This window comes from Anopheles moucheti, chromosome 2, assembly GCF_943734755.1.
Source record: "Anopheles moucheti chromosome 2, idAnoMoucSN_F20_07, whole genome shotgun sequence".
In the NCBI taxonomy this organism is placed as follows: Eukaryota; Metazoa; Arthropoda; class Insecta; order Diptera; family Culicidae; genus Anopheles; species Anopheles moucheti.
The window spans coordinates 46874396-46891449 of NC_069140.1; the positions used below are offsets into that span (position 1 = coordinate 46874396).

At 46.6% G+C, this 17054-nt stretch overlaps 1 protein-coding gene across 1 annotated transcript; it reads left to right on the top strand.

Moving 5' to 3' along the window:
• The first annotated feature begins 10476 nt into the window (after positions 1-10476).
• LOC128297635 (cadherin-23) lies at positions 10477-16999 on the top strand. The gene is made up of 13 exons (XM_053033316.1): positions 10477-11238; positions 11303-11438; positions 11507-11709; positions 11785-13446; positions 13527-14120; positions 14185-14342; positions 14420-14819; positions 14887-15372; positions 15446-15682; positions 15747-16069; positions 16136-16334; positions 16407-16602; positions 16668-16999. The coding sequence occupies exons 1-13, from the start codon at positions 10477-10479 to the stop codon at positions 16997-16999; spliced, it is 5688 nt and encodes a 1895-aa protein (XP_052889276.1).
• The last annotated feature ends 55 nt before the right edge of the window (positions 17000-17054 follow it).

Consider the following 17054-nt stretch of genomic DNA (forward strand, 5'->3'; position numbering starts at 1 on the left):
GTACGTACGTACGGTAGCTGCGAGACGTGAATGAAGCAACGATGGTGGAAGCTCGTACGCTCGCTCGGCAAGGAAATCAATTACTTCTACGGTGTTGTCTCGGCAGCCGCGTATAATAGTTCAGCCCCGGTGCAAGGGTACTGTTCAACCCGGTACGACACGAGAGCACGTGGTGGCGCTTAATGTCTCCATTCAAGACTGCCGTATTTAGATTACATTTCGTAGTAGAAGATATATTTAAATAAACGGCGAGGAGTGAGAAATAGACGGTGGAATGCACATCCATAGACAAGGTACTTAGTATTCTGGTGGTCCGTAAGCTGCTGCCACGTAATGACATCGATTGTTGCCACTGTTTGATGGGTCATTGGGCAGTATTATTATTATTATTATTTTTTGGAAAGTACATCTTTGGTTTACGTAATTGATTTAATTACCGGTGGCGTTTGCACGTACGACGCTGAGGCTAGCAGTTTAAAGCTAGAAGGCAGGAAAGTTTGCTGAACCTGTTTCTCATTTCACGCAGAAATAATGTTCAACAATGTTTTGTTTGCTTGATTGCTGTCCTGCGTTTGAACGTTGGCTAAATTAAAATATTTTGCACGAAATGTTTGCCCCGAGCTCGCCTTCTTTTTGTGGTCGTTCTAGCAAAACCTTCAAACGCGTGTCGTTTGATTGATGGCTTAGGAAGATAAAATAAATTTTCGTACGGTTATTTTCGGAATCGGCTTGCGGAATGTGATTTCTAGTCTGTGGGAGTTATTTTCCGGATTTTCTTTTTGACGCTGGTTAAAGATTGGTAGGGACAACAAATCTATTGCAAATTCCATTGTACTAAGTTTGTGCCGCCATTCTCGTGCACCTTTTCGCCACATCTTCGATGATTTGCTACGCCGATCTCTAAGAATAACAATGTTTTTGTTAGAATTAAAATGCTTTTGAACTTCCATATTACGACAGAAGAGGCTTATGGTAGGCTTTGCAGACAAATGCCGTTTGGTCGCTAATGGATGGGGTGGAGCAAAATTTGGATTATGAAAATTAAGGCTTAAACATTTCAAACATCTGATTCTGAGTTCTTTAAAGCTGATGTTAAAAATCCCTCCGGATGAACTCCACGCATGTGGACTGATATTTCGTTTATAATGGTTAATTAAAATGAAGAACTCCCGAAATACCTGGTAATGGCATCAGGCAAAGTTTGGATTATAAAAAATAAGGCTTAAATATTTCAAACATTATATTATGAGTTGTTCAAAAATGTTTAAAAACTATAAGGCTTTTCTGTATGTACCAAGAGGTATCTTACCAAGATAAATCGAAATACTGATGTCGTGCGAGCAACACCAGGCAAGAAAATCCCTCTCTTTCGTAAAAGTTTCAAAGAGTGAGTTGAACCGAATCTTTGCGGATCTCCGTGTGGATCAGGGCGAAAAACTAAAGAATAATAATACTAAAGAAGTGTTTTGTTCAATCTAAAATCCCTACTTCTTCCTTGTCTTGTCCTGTCCGGTCCAATGGAGCCAGCATTTCGCCTCGTTCCAATGAACTCCGTAAGTTACGGTGACCGAAGAGGGTTGAAAGCTATCAAACTTGTTCATTTCGATTCCGCACCGAAATCCGTCTTGTACGGTGCTAGTGGTAACAACTTTAAAACGAAACGAAACGAACGTTACGATTTGTTTTAGACAACCGATAACGATAGTTTGGCGAACACTTGGTACGAGCCGGGCGGGAGAGAAAGATTCGCAATTAATTAACGAAGCACAGCATCCAGAGCACATGTTAATTCAGCATGACATCTGATCCGTACCGGGCAGAACGATCTGATCCATTAATCTTATCGCGCTAATGAAACACCTGTCGGGGCAGATGTTTTCTACAAGACGAAAACTCAATTTCATCACCAATTCACGACTCGATGACGGTATACACACGTTAGCATTTGCGAATTTCTTCATCACGGGAAGAAAGAGAGAGAGAGAGAGTGCGAGGAAAAAACTCGACACGGCTAACGGATATCGTGTCCGAACTTTGTAATAATAACACAATGAACCGGCGGGGGAGCAACCGCAATTATAAAGGCCACCGGAATTTACCGGGGAACTTCATAAAACTTTCGGCCAATACAACACCAATAAATTGTGCTTATCGAATCTGAGCAGAAAGAAAACAGGCCACAACATGGTAAAGGTCTTTGCTCCAGTGAACCATTTACGGTTCGGAGGGAAAACTTTTTCCTTCCTCCCGTTCCGGTTAAGGCGCGATTCGGTAAGATGGTCAGCACGATTGGAGACAACAGTTGGCAAAATAAGAAATGGACATCAAATGGAAAGCGCGTCAACCGTGCGCAATGGTGATGGGAGGAGGAAGAGGGGGAGGGTGGGGTTGGTCAGCCCACCGCAACATAACACCGGAGGCGAGTCAATTAGCAGGCGGCCGCTAGGGAAATGCAAACAAAGGCGGAAAATCGGGCATCGGCGAAGGCAGGGGCCAGCAAAGTTTTCCTTCATCACGGAAGCATGGCCACGGAAATCGCAAAATTAGAACTGGAGCACGGGCGACCGGCGGCTTGAGTAGGCCGGCTTAAACATGTTTACATGTTTATGTTTATGTAACAAGGCGGTCCCTACTAGGCAGTGGATGCATCGGCGGGCGAAGAACATTGTCATCACCTTACCTACCGTTGCGCCATGCATGTCGGATGTCGCAATGCACCGTTCGAAAGTGCTGAATAGGGGTGAAACACAACCACACACGACCCTCTCAACAGGTTCCAGTAACTTCACGCCAGTAACTTGCCGAGGCTACCCATCGGGTTGTTGTTCAACGTGGTTTAACCTCCGACTGTTGACGGTGGGTGACATGTGTTTTTGTTCGTTTTTCGGAGTTTTAAACACCAAAAACCTTACGAGCGCAGGACGGTGGTGAGCATTATCCCAACCCTCCCCCCTTCGGCGGGTTGTCGCTTTTGTCCGGAATTGCCACCACGGAACGGTTGGCATTGAATTAATTAGCATTTTGGTGCGATGCGCCACTCGGTTCAAGAACATCTCGCACACATCCCGTAGTTAATTTGCATTTTTGGCCAGAATCATCCCCCGAAATATGCGGGGTGGATGGTAAAGATAATTGCGTTCCCTCTGGTGACTCTGGGCGCGTATCCGCTGGCATCCGCCTGTCTGGTGGGGATGGAACGTCCCTGGATCCATATGGTACACCGCAAACCAAGCGCACCTTATGCTGCTTATGCTGCTAGAACGCAACATTTGGCTGGAAGCGAAGCAAAGGCGAGGGGGAGTGCAGACAGCATGGGGTAGGGGGGGACTTAATTCATGCGGCGTGCCATTTGCTCGGATGCCGATGCCGTGGCGCGTTACGCATTGTTGACTCTCGCTTGCATGCCTGTACGTATTTCCCACTTTACCATCACACAAATGAGGGAAGGGGCGCCTGATCTAGGGGAGCGCTCACTGAACCAAACGCCAACTCTTCGGTAGTCAGTGTGGTTGTGTGTGAGCAAACGTGCCAGTATAAACCATTTTCGTAGCGAAGGAGACACAATTAAAACCACCCTACCTGGTACATTGAAGGGTTTATGCCGGCACCAACTGGTCGCAGCTGGGTGGAGGGGAGGTGGGAATGGTACGTTTGGAAAATGAATGTTGGAAAATAATGGAAAAACCGACCGAAAGCCAGAAGGCAAACCGAACCACCACGTTCCGGGAGGGTTCGCCCGGGTCGCTTTAATTCAGTCGAAGCGTTGGTGTCGAATCCGCCGGATGCTCCAGAAGTCACACACTCGGCTATCGAGCTGCTCCTCTTCTCGGTTGCACGTTTGCGTCTTTCTGTTTTAGGTGACTTGCTTTGTGTTCCCATTTTACGCGTGCAAACATCACTTCGGCCACACTCGATCGTCACCGGGAAACTATTCTGCTGTGCAGTTTTTTCGTGCGCTGTATGGCGAGCGCATCACATCACCATCTAGCAACCACCGGACGACACAGGTTACCATCGCAACCGTCGGAGAGTTGCGGCGGAAGCAGTGTATGTAAACAACGCCCCAAAAAACCAAACCCCAAACTTCCCTAACGAAACGAATCCGTTTCGGTGGCGGTACACGCAGTGAACCTTTTCTGTTTTTTGGGTTGTTTGTGTGTTTTTTTTTCGCCAGTGACTTCAATTTCCAAAAGTTCCGACACATGATAACTCGCGTGCTCCAAGTGTTCCTGTTTGTGCAGTCAGCGTTACGGCCGCGCAAAAATCTCACTCCCGCCAGTGGTGTGTGTGCGTGTGTGTGGTGAGCTACTCATACTTACGGCTAGAACACGGTAACCATCTCAAGCATAACGGATGCAACCAGTGCACGCGTCACTGACCGCCGGTGTGTGCAGACGGCAATAATGTGATCACCAGGCCGGGTCGGTCTGATGTCGGTGTCCAAAATTGGCGCCCCCTGCGAAAGGTAACCGCTTTCCGCCCGGCAGCCATCATCGGAGATACTTCTTCAAGTGTCGGATGTAAAGAAACGAAACGTGGAAGTGCATTCCAACCCTGAAAGCGCTAGGAAAGAAAGGCGGAACGAACCTTTTTCTGTGCGCCTCTGTCTGTGGATTGTGAGTGTGAAGTGCACTTTAGTGGTTGAGTCGCTTTGTTGTTGTTACTATCTACCGTTTGCTTTGAAAGTGAAAAAAAAAATACAAAAACGTTTCTCACAATTCTGAGGTAGTTAGCAAAACCTTTACCGTGTGTCGGCAGCCATTGCGCCGAACGGGGAAGACGCAGAGAGGGGAAGAAAAACGAAGCGCAATGGTGAATTAAAAATTATGTTTTTGATAAGCCATTTTGTGTGGCCACAGCCACGGTGTTGTGACTTTCACCATTCAGCTGGCAGCTGCCAGCATCATCTCCACCACCGGCCGGGCGTCGTCGTTCGTGTCTGCTAGAGAGTGTGTGGGCTGGTCGTACAAGGCGCTTGTCGGTATGTGGAAAACATCTTCTCGCAAAGAATGAGGCAGCGTATTTGCGGCAGCGTGCAGTTGCAGTGAAGGTGGAAAGTGTTTGTGTGTGGCCAAAAACAGAAAAAAAAAACAACCAGCCGGAAAAACGCATGTGAGCCGTACGTCTGGAGCTGGATTTGGAGAAAGTGTTTCATTCAACACGAGCTCAAAGTTCGTGTAGGAATACAGGAAGCGGTGTGTGGTAAGTGAGATGCATTTAGCATGCAATTTACATCGACCATTTAACAGCTGTCACAAGCAATAGCAGGGTAATGATAAACGGTTGAATGAAAATCTGGAAGGAAGATGCTGGGACTGATTCGATGTTTTTACTTTGGGTGGAAAACAGTTTCATTTTGTAGCAAGACGTAATTGTCGGAAATGCTTAGTAACATCTGGTACACGAAAATGTTTAACCTGTGAGTTCTATCAGAATAGGTCGAGATTTCATCAAGAGAATAGGACAGTTGGAAAGGGTGTTGACGAATTTCCAGAAATGTGGACTTAACTGTCTATATTACAATCGGTAGTAACGATCGGGTAAAGCTAGCAGGACTCCTCGATCACCTCGATCTCGGTGTCATTAACTGTCTCTCTGATAATAGTCATATATTTCAACAAATACTTCATGTCTTGTTTATTATCAGTCTATTTCTGAAAGCCTCCAGATTCTGACGAATGTTTGCAAAGAATTGTAAAGAATAAACCGCAATAGTCTTGTGTTTGGAGAATTCGTTCTACTGAATTGTTTTTTGTTGCTCGCTTTGTAATGGGTAATAAAGGGTGTAAACTTGCAGTGTATATAGTTCAGGATTTCAGCGGTGACTGGAGACATTTGGGTCCAGAATTCTTCTTCTTTTTAGTACTAAAATCTCAGAGGTTATAGTCTGCCATTACTGGTCATTCTATACCTTGTGGTTATGCGTAGAGGAACGTAAGGATCTATTGTGTGAAAAATCCGCTATTACTACACCATTGAGCTTCTCTTATCTGTGGACTTAATACTCAGATCTATGTGTAGATGGCTTGTAGAATACGTCGACGAACTCACTGTCGTACAGCGAATTTGACTCACCCGGTTCCGGTGGGCTGATCACGTCATGAGAATGACACCGGACAACCCCGCCTTTACAGTACTTTTCGGTCCTCAACATGGATACAGGGGGTATATTCTTCTTGGTGTAATGACCTACGACTAGATCATGCCAGCCCATATCTGGCTTACTAGACATTTTTTAATCGCGTAACCGGATAGTCAGTCCTTGCTACAGGGGATTAGTTCTGATCGGATTTTGGACTAGTTCTATTATGTGCAGACCGGAGGACAGAGAAGGTGTGGTAGGCCCAAATTGAAATAGAGTGATGGTGTCGGGATTATGGGTTGACTGACGACGGTACTCTACCGTGAACGGTTTAGAGAACTCCTGCAGCAGACCAAGATTGCTTTAACGCAGGATAAGAGAGTAAGGAACCGTCTAGTCGAAATCCTATCTTATATATGGGTGCTGAGTAGGGGCTGAGTTTCGACTTTTTGGTACCAACAGCTTTGTGTAGTATGCTCTTCTAGTATAATGCAGCAATGATAATAGTCCTTCCAAGGAAGATATACTTCTAGTGCAGTTTTTAATTTTACTCATCTGGTAGAAATTGTGAAAACTGCCATCATTTGGGATTTAGCGTAAAATTAAAATACCACCAAGAAATCAAGAATTTCAACAAACAACAAATGTTCTTTTGGGTAATTCAATTCCAAGCATTTCTACACCAAGTTAAAGTGAATTCACTTTACGGTCGCTTATTTCAACGCATTAAATATGGTACTTTGCAAGATTGTGGAAATGATAGAGTCATAGTTCCCGCCACTCGTAAGATGCCAAACCGCCGTTCTTTCGAGATGTGAAACGCAACCTAGCGCAACGGATTCCCACGTGCGGTGCGTACCCTCACGAATGGGAAATATAAGAGCGGTTGACCAGTCTCTTAATTTTCCCACGCATTTTCATCACCCTTGCCCGAGTGTGGTGGCAGTGCTGGTGGTGGTGGTGGTAATGGTAGTTCATATCGCATAATGTACCTAGGGAAGGTAGCTGGTAGGTCAGCCAGCAAATGCTGTAATGGTGGTAGAGTTCATGTAAACATGAGCGAGCTTGTGATGCCGGCGAGAGTGGTGTGGCATTTTTTCCAACCGACAGTCGTCACACGACGCAGCGCGACCACATTTCGTCATCAGCCGCACGTTGGGAGTTGGGAGAGAGAATGGGCAAATGTCGTTTCTTACCGAAGCCAGCACGGGTAGAAGGGCAGCAGTTACGTGAACCGTCTGTTACCGCACCACCCCATCCATTTCCTCCATTTTCCGGCGGGCTCGGATGGCGTTTCGAACGGGGAGGGTGGGAGTGTTTATTTTCCACAGAAAATTAGGAATTAGGGCAGTCGGTGGAATTAGCAGTGGCTGTTTGTTAGGTGGTTAGGCTTACGGCTTTTGTGGTCCAATTTGAGGGTGGTTTCCGTTGATTGATACGATTAAATGGTTCGTTTGGAGCTACTCAAAAGACTTGCCACCGGGGTTGCAACATGTCCACCGGGGTTTAGAAAAACACCCCGAAAAAGGGTTGTTTATCGGGGAAGAAGAATTGTTTTGAGGTTGCAATTAAATGAGAACGATTTGTCTGTGTTTAGAGAGGACGATAAAACACAAATGATTAGCTGATGTAACGTTCACGACGGTTGATAGCATTTATTGAAGGTGCCACACATTTGCAGCCATCCGATTGGGTGAAACACACGACATGAAGAGCGCAAACATTAAATCATTGATATTTCTTCATTTTTTAATTTCCCATTATAATGGGAAAATACTGTGTTAAGTGAAATAATTGTAACAATTCGTATCATTTAACAACCAGTTTTAAGGCCGCTCTTTATAGTTGGCTTTAACTGGGTAATATTTGCTCATTAAGCAAAATTTGCGTAAGTGTACTAATTCCAAATACAGCGGAACGCTGATTATCAGTGCTAATCGAGACTCGACGATTGCCGGATAAACGGATCACACGAATAATAGGCACACATCATATTTATGATAAAATTAGCTTATCATAACTACGGGTTATTAGAGTATAGTTTATTTTCCCTGTTTGTTTTATTGTTGCAAAAGAATTTGTAATTGTTTTCTTTTAGAATTTGAGCTCATTTGATCATATACATTTGGGTCTTTCAATTCTTCCGACAATGGTGGTGAAATATGTCAAATTTCCTTCCTTTTTCCTTCAAATTCCTTTCACTCGAACTGTCATTTTCGAGCTGCATGGTTAAATAGCACCCGGAAAATTCGTGCTCTACTGTCAATGACCAATGATAATAAGAATTGCTTGTCAATGATAATAAGAATTGTCTCAAGCATACAAAAACAGCTAAATCGAGTATATCCTTTAATTTAATTCAAATTCATTTCATTTACGCAATTACTAATACATCTGACTATAAGCAGTTGAAAAAAGATCATATTTATGAAACTTTGTTGAACAAATGGTTAATTACACCTAACGACACCACGCGGCAATTTAATGTAATTTGAAGGTATCCCGGAAATGTCAGGCAATGAGAATTTAGTAAGCAGAAGCCTGACAGTAGTACTAATGGGATAAGTTCCGAAAATAAAGAGTGGATCCTCTTGCCTCTTGGATGACTGTTGAAAGTTATAAAAGTTCCACAATATTTGGAGCGTCGTTCCAAGGAGAAATATCTAGAGCGATATTTTAAAGGAATTCTTAAATCGTTCACTCCAAGTAAGGAGCGGAACTGTTCCACCAGATTCGTTCTTTATTTCCCATCACTAGACCCCCATAAAAAACGCCTTAATTACGGAAATAGCTAAGGGAAACTGTTGTGAATTGGGATTGGTTTCATAATTATCACACTTTTCTTGGCCCAGCTGAACAAATTGTGCTGTGTCAGCAGCGCAATCCAGAAGTTTTCAATTAAGCTCCATGACAGATCTTGAGCCTCCATACCTTAAAGTCACCGATTACCAGTGCCTTAAAACAAATATGCAGTTTAATAAACCTTTCCTTTGTTTACATGGGATCTTCGGTAATGGGCCAAGGTGGAAAATGGCGAACGGAACCGATACGTCCGAAGCCGCTGCGCAGCTGATTTGTGTGTGGGAAAAAACAGCTCATTTGATGAAGATACTGAAGTGAAGAATCTTTACGAATAGTGCTGTTCACATAAATAGACAATCGCACAGCTGGGAGCGATTCTTATCGTCCACACGCTTGACGTCCCAGCTTCTCATCATCGTACACGGTTCACCTCATTGTCTGTGACCGTGAAGTGTGCACTTTGCTTCGCATCAGCTTCTTCGGTTCGGTTCTGCGCGAACTCCTCGATGAAAAGTAATTACGACGGGCATTAGGCTACGTGCACAGCGGGTAAGGGAAGCGCAACTAACCGGTGATGAAGATTTATTTACCCAAAAGGGAAAGATAAGCAAAACATGCAACTATCGCTCACATGATCTTGAGCTAAATTTCTCCGTCCGGGTCGTTCGGCAACTTTTCTACCATGCCCGGCCAGTTACCGGCCAGCAAGGCGATAGAACGTGGGCAAGGGAGGTTGAAAAGTTTTCGCGTGCCGGATCATGTTTCATGATGTGTGTGCTGCACTATGAATTTTCAATCGCACGGTACAGCATTTCATCGAATCAATAAGCATCCGCGCTTGTTTTGGATGTTTCTGTTGATCAAAACGCAATTTCTAGCGAAACGGCAGCAATGTTTGTAAAGCTTCTTTCAAAACTACAACCTTCTGCGCCATGTCTGCTCGTTCGCTTGTTCGTCTGCAGTCGGTTGGCTTTCTCATTAGTATTTCTTTCTCTCCGCCCTTGTGTATATGTTTTATGTAGTGGCTGCTTGCTTTTAGGAATTCGAAACGCGAAGGTTACGTTCCAAGCACATAATTAGGAGAAGTTTGCAAAGTAAACTTGACAACTCACTCACAGCTTCACGAATGCATTCTTTGCTTTGTAATACAAAGTGTCACGGTTGTCGTTGCCTTTTTGAGGATTCAATTAAATTTTCCAGTAAATGGAGCGGGCAGATGAATGAAATAGTTTGTTAAAGTTCAGACATTTTTCAACGAGTAGATAGGTAGAGATCCAACCGTCCCATTGGATATAGGTGATACGCGCATCGTCGATTGACACGCTCGTTCTAATTTCCACTCAGGCTCTCTACTTAGGCTAATTCACTTATTCGCTTGTAAAGAAGGTGAAACTGTGGGAAGAGTTGATTTTTAAGACCAACTCCTTTGCTTTTTCGTAAGGAGATTCGAAAATTCGATTGATTTCCATCTCCGCCTAATTCCTTTACATTTTCGCATTGAAACATTGAAATAACTAATTAGTTCGTACTATTATGTTGTTTTGTTTCAGAAACGATAACATTTGGCTTAATGTTACAAACTAGAGGCAACTATGAAGCAAAATCGCACAACCGACAAACTACAGATGGAAATACTCAAACGAACGGTCTGTCGACTCAAGCCAGTTCGCAAGTTCTGGGCAGCAGGATCTCACCGCTTTCTGCAGCTAGTGCTTTGCCTTAGTTTTTGCGTAGCGCTGGTCAGCTGCAACCGTGCTCCAGTATTTCTGATCGACGATCATGCAGAGATAGTGATAAGATTGAAAGAGTTTCCAGAGACCCCGGTCGGTACGCTGATCTATCGGTTGCGCGGTTACGACGCCGACGGTGATCCACTAACGTTTGGCGTGCAGAAAAGTACCGACAGCCACATCATAAGACTGAAACAGAACTCTTCGAACGAAGCGTTCGTCTACCTCAACCACGAGCTCGATCGTGAAGCACGTGAGGAGTACACGCTCATACTGACGCTCACCGATGGTCGGCTGGGTGACGGCAACTTTGTGACGCAGAGCTTTTTGCTGCTGGTAGAGGACATCAACGACAATGAGCCGATCTTTAAACCGTTTGCCTCGGTGCTGGAGGTGGCAGAAGACAGTCCGCCCGGTATTCTAACCACGCTCGAAGCGGTGGATAAGGACGAGGGTGCCTACGGACAGGTGGTGTACTACATTCAAGGGTTAAGCGAGGAGAACAACGTATTCTCGATCTCAACCACCAACGGTAAGGGTGTGGTACGACTGACCCGTGCATTGGACTACGAACGGCAGCATTTCTATCACATCAATGTACTGGCAGTTGATCGTGCTATACAGGTGGGTGGGTAGTAGGATAGGAAGCCCTGATGAATCCCTTCATCAATTCCACTTAATTCCACAGGGAAGAATCAACACTGGAACTGCAGCGCTGCTGGTAAGAGTGAAGGACGTAGAAGATCAACCACCAGAGTTTCTAGTGACCCAACCGGTGGTACGCATCTCCGAGGATGCTCCTGTCGGAACGGAAGTAATGCGAGGTACTTATACGCGAAATATAATTCCCAACGTTCCACTAACATGTTCGAATTCACCGTTTCCCCATCAGTCAAAGCAGTAGATGGTGATCGAGGCATTAACAATCGTATACTTTATGGCATCTCGAACAACGCCTGTGAGCTGTTTGAGATAGATCGTGTGAAAGGTTCACTAAGAACGAAACAGAAACTTGACAGAGAAGACTCCAAAAATCCCATTAATGGTGCGTTTATATTGGAAGTTGTGGCCACCGAGGAGAGCAAGCAAGAACAAGTAAGGGAATTTTAGAACATTTAAGAACTTGCAATTATACTTAAACACCTTTGCTCTATCTTTCTGAATATATAGCCAGCACCTTCCTCCACCATGGAGATCACCGTGATCGTGACCGATGTGAATGATGAGATACCACGCTTCAGAAGTGATGGCTATGAGTGTGAAATCGGTGAGAACGCACAAGAAAACACCCTGGCCAGGTTTATTGATGGCAGTATCAACGAGGTGTTTGACTACGATCAGGGTAAAAACGGTACCTTCCGATTATCGCTCGATCCACCGAGCGATATCTTCGAGGTCATTCCGAAGCGAGCGATCAATGAGGCTACTTTTGGGTTGCGTGTGAAAGACCCAACACTGCTTGATTATGAGCGCATGCGCGAACTAACGTTAACCGTGGTGGCAAGCGAGATCGAGACACCTGCCCGTAGCAGTACGGCCCAAGTCCGGGTGGTGGTGTTAGATCAGAACGACAATTTTCCCGAGTTCGTACAGTCAACGTACGAAATAGACGTCCCGGAGAATGTGACAGCGGGAACGGTGCTAGCTCAGATACAGGCCACGGATGGCGATTCGGGTGTGTTCGGTAGTGAAGGTGTGCGGTACACGAACCTTACCGGCAGTATCTCGAGCTTTCTACATCTGGATCCCCGGGCCGGTACCGTCACGCTCATGGCATCCGACGGCCCTGTGTTCGATCGGGAAATCGTCCAAAAGCATTACCTCTCGGTGGAAGCGCGTGATAACGAAGGCCGGGGAAATCGGAACACGGTTCCACTCATTCTAAACGTCCTGGACGTGAACGACAATGCGCCACTGTTTGTGCAGAAGCGCTATGAAGTGCGGCTCAAGGAGAATGCGTTTGATTTCGAATCACCTATTACGGTGGAGGCGCGCGATAACGATCTCGAAGGTTCTCCGAACAGTGCGGTAGGATACCGGTTGGTCGGCACACACCATTCGGAGCATTTTCACGTTGATCGCCGAACGGGAAGACTGTCGGTGCGAGAGGCAGTTGATTTCGAACGACTCGAGGGTGGAGGAGGTAGTGATACGCGCACTATTTCACTGAATGTCGAGGCTGCTGATGGTGGTGAACCGGCACTGACCGCACAGGTTGAGGTGATGGTGTACGTGCAGGACGTGAACGATTACGCACCCGTTTTTCTCGAGTCACAGTACGCGATCGTTATACCGGAGGATACCCCGAGCGGTCTGCCCGTCTTGAGAGTGACCGCAATGGATGGAGATGGTTCCTTTCCCAACAATCTCGTCACGTACAGAATCCAACAGGGTGCGGACGGCAAGTTCGTGATAGGAGCAAGTACGGGTGAGATATCGATCACGCACGGTGCATCGCTCGATCCGAACCTGCTCGGACCGGATGCGCAGGGATCGGGTTCCACGTACGTGCTGGAGGTGATCGCCACAGATGGTGGTAATGGCGATCAGCAATTGCAAGGATCCTGTCTGGTGAATGTGACCGTTACCGACGTTAATAATAAACCGCCGTACTTTGTTGGCCCAACGGCTGTGGCGGTGCGCGAGAACACACCGGTCGGTACGGAGGTGTACCGGTTGATGGCTAGCGATCCTGATGATGGTGCAATGCTGCGGTACTACATCGATCGCAGTCAGTCGGAAGGGAAAACCGAGGAGGGCGCTTTGGTGAAGCTGGACGATTATGATTTTGTAGCGGCATTCGTTCTGAATGAAACGAACGGTCTACTTAAGGTACGTGCATGTGCATAGTGTTTGCGTATTTGTCCACGCTCGTCTAATCCTCATGCTGTATTACGCTCTTGTTCTAACAGATAGCGAAATTGCTGGATCGTGAAAAAATTGCCGAAATCAAGCTGGCCTGTGTGGTGGAGGACGTAGCAGCCGAACGAGGCGATCAAATGGCCAGCACCATGCTGAAGATAGCCATTCTCGACGAGAACGACAACAATCCAAAGTTCCGCAAACCGTTCTACAAACACTCAATCGCGGAAAATAGTCAGTACGGTGTGACTGTTTGCACGGTGGTGGCCGAAGATGCGGACCAGAACAAAACCATTAAGTATAGTCTGGAAGGCGATACGGGTGTGTTGGATTTGCTGCACGTGGACGACGAAACCGGCGAGATTGTGGTGCGCAATCGGATCGACCACGAAGAATACGGCTGGTTGAACTTTTCCGTACGGGCGGCGGACACCGGCAGTCCACCGAGGGCATCCTTTGTCGAAGTGTTTGTGCAGGTGCTGGATGAAAACGACAACAATCCGTACTTTGTCGACAATGTGAATGATTTCTACGTGTCGGAGAATGCCACCGTCGGTACAGAGATAGCGATCGTACTGGCGAAGGATCTTGATTCGGGAGATTTCGGACGCATCACGTACATTCTGGATCGTGTTAGCTCAAAGGTAACGGGGAAGAAACAGAATAACCATTGCTTGTCGACTACTAATTATCGGCCTGAAATTACAGGAAAAGTTTAGCATCGACCCGGAGAAAGGCGTACTGCGAGTGGCTGCTGCACTCGATCGAGAAGAAACTGCCGAGTACATGATGGCTGTAGAGGCGTGGGATAACTACCCTTACGGATATCTGAACGGCGAAAGCCGCAATGCGTTTAAACACATCCTGTAAGAAATCGACCGTAGTCCGTTAAAAACGTAACGCTTTACAACTTACTTCTCAACTCTCCTCTTTATTGACTTAGTGTGCACGTGGTGGACGACAACGATAATGCGCCGGTGATCCAGAAACCTGCCGGGTGCAGTCTGATCACAGAGTATCACAACATTAACGATCCAATCGTGAAGTTACGTGCGACCGATGCGGATGATCCGCTGAGCGGAAATGGACAGCTAAGCTTCGACATTAATGACTCGTCGGGGATATTCTACATCCAGCAGGTATCGGCCCAATCAGCGGAAATATACTCCCGCGGTCCACTAAAAAACCTCCACGGTAACTACAGTCTGGAGTTGATAGTGAGTGATCTCGGCAGTGTGCCAAACACGGTGCGCGATACGGTTGAGATCTGTGTGACGGATTTCAACGATCATGCGCCAGTGTTTGTTGTTCCCAGCGGTAACACCACCGTGAAGGTGTTTGAGGTGAGTAAGAATGCAACTCCGTTTTTTTTGTTTAACATAATAAGCAAAAGTTGCACATTTCCGGCAGAACACAACGGTCGGTAAACCATTCTTCCAAGTGCACGCGTACGACGAAGATGTCGGCGAGAACGCCATCGTACGGTATCGTCTCAAAATGGACGCATTGGGCAATTATCGAAAGTTCACCATCGACAAAGAGACGGGTGAACTTAGCCTTGCTGCGCCACTCGATCGGGAGCAACAGATGATGTACGATCTGCGGATCGAGGCGTACGATCAGGGAATACCTACCCCACTCAGCAGCACCATCGATTTGATCGTATACGTGCGTGACGTTAACGACAACCAGCCACAGTTTTTGCTCAAAGAAATAAGCCTCAACTTCACCGAACACATGGTGCCGGGTGTGGAACGAATTCGTCTCCCGGACACGGTCGACCAGGACTACCTTGATCCGCTCGAGGGTCCGTCACCGAGTGTGGTTTGCTACTACATCGTACAGGGCAATGAGGAAGGGCACTTTGGGCTGGATGCAGTGACGCATTACTTAACGGTAGGGTGGGCTCTATAGAACCGCAAAACCTTTCGAACCAATGTCCAATGCAAAACCTTTCACACTGTTTCAGGTGGAAAAAGAGCTCGATCGTGAGGAAAGATCGCTGTACAAGCTGCACATAAAAGCGTCGGAGGAGTGTTCTAACGCGAACCTATCGTCGGAAGCTGATGGACATTCGGGTAATCTACTGAAGGCCACAGTGTACATCAACGACATCAACGACAACTCACCGGTGTTTGAGTCGAAAATATTCACCGGCGGTATCTCCACCTCATCCCAGTTCGGTGCTACGATTCTGCAACTGAAAGTGAGTAATGCGCGCAAACAGCACATCATGCAATAATTAATATCTCACTTACGCATCTGCTTAGGCTCAAGATGATGATGATGGATTGAATGGATTGGTTCGGTACTATCGGCACGGTGAGGTGCGGAAAACCCTTGCCGAAGGTTTGGATGATTTGCGCACCGATCCGTTCCTGGTGGATGCGGACACCGGCAAAGTGTTGCTGAACTTTTTCCCCCAAAAATCGATGCGGGGCTATTTCGATTTCCCGGTGACGGCGAACGATTCCTACGGCTGTCACGACCGTGCGCACGTATTTATCTATCTCATCCGCGAAGATCAGCGCGTAAAGTTTATTCTTCGCCAGCGTCCATCCGAGATACGACATAATATACACAGTTTTCGAGAGTAAGTTGGCAGGCGGTGGGGCGCGTATTGGGCGGACTGGATAACTCACCACAACCATCTTTGCAGGATACTGAGCAATGTGAGTGGATGTATTGTAAATATAGATGACATTCGAGTGCATGAAAATCCGGACGGTTCGGTGGATCGGACGAAGAGTGATATGTTTATGCATCTAGTCGATCAGAAGAACAACTCCGTCCTGGAGGTGCACCAGGTGCTGCAGCTGCTGGACAAGCACGTGGAGAAACTTGATCGATTGTTTAAGGTTTGTTGGGCGATTGTCTTCCCGATATTACGATGAAGATCTCAGTAATCAAACATGTTTTTCCCTCCTCAGGAATTTAATGTTCTAGACACACAGGCGTCCGAGCTAGTACAGACGGCAGAAATGGACGAGCTGTCGGTAAACATCATCTGGCTGTTTGTGACCAACATACTGCTCGGTGCCCTGCTGATTGTGGTGATTGGTCTCTCAATATCCCAACGATTGTCCTACCGAAGACAGCTGAGGGCGGCCAAAATAGCTGCGTTCGGTAAGTGGTCGATCGAGTGTTTCCCCTCCCGAGGTATTAATATCTTCTCACTCACATTTTGCTAGGCTCATCCGGACCAACCCGAATGTACCAGGAGGTACTCGGAGCAGTACCGAACACGAACAAACACAGCATGAAGGGCAGCAACCCGATCTGGATCGGTAGCGGCAACCCGGAGGGCGAATGGCTGAAGGATGAGTTCGACAAGTGCAAGGAGGCAATCGATGCGCAGTACGAGCGGTCCCTGAGCTCGGGCTTCTTCATCGACAACTGTCTCCAGTACGAGGCCCGGAAGAGTCTCACGGGTGCGGAAGCGAACAATGCCGCCAACTATCAGATCAAGCGCGGCAGCGAATCAACGCTCTGTGCACGCAACCTGGAAACGACCGAACTGTAAATAAACCCGTCTGTACATACATTTTTCTTTCCCGCTGTACTCCAAAATTGGAAAT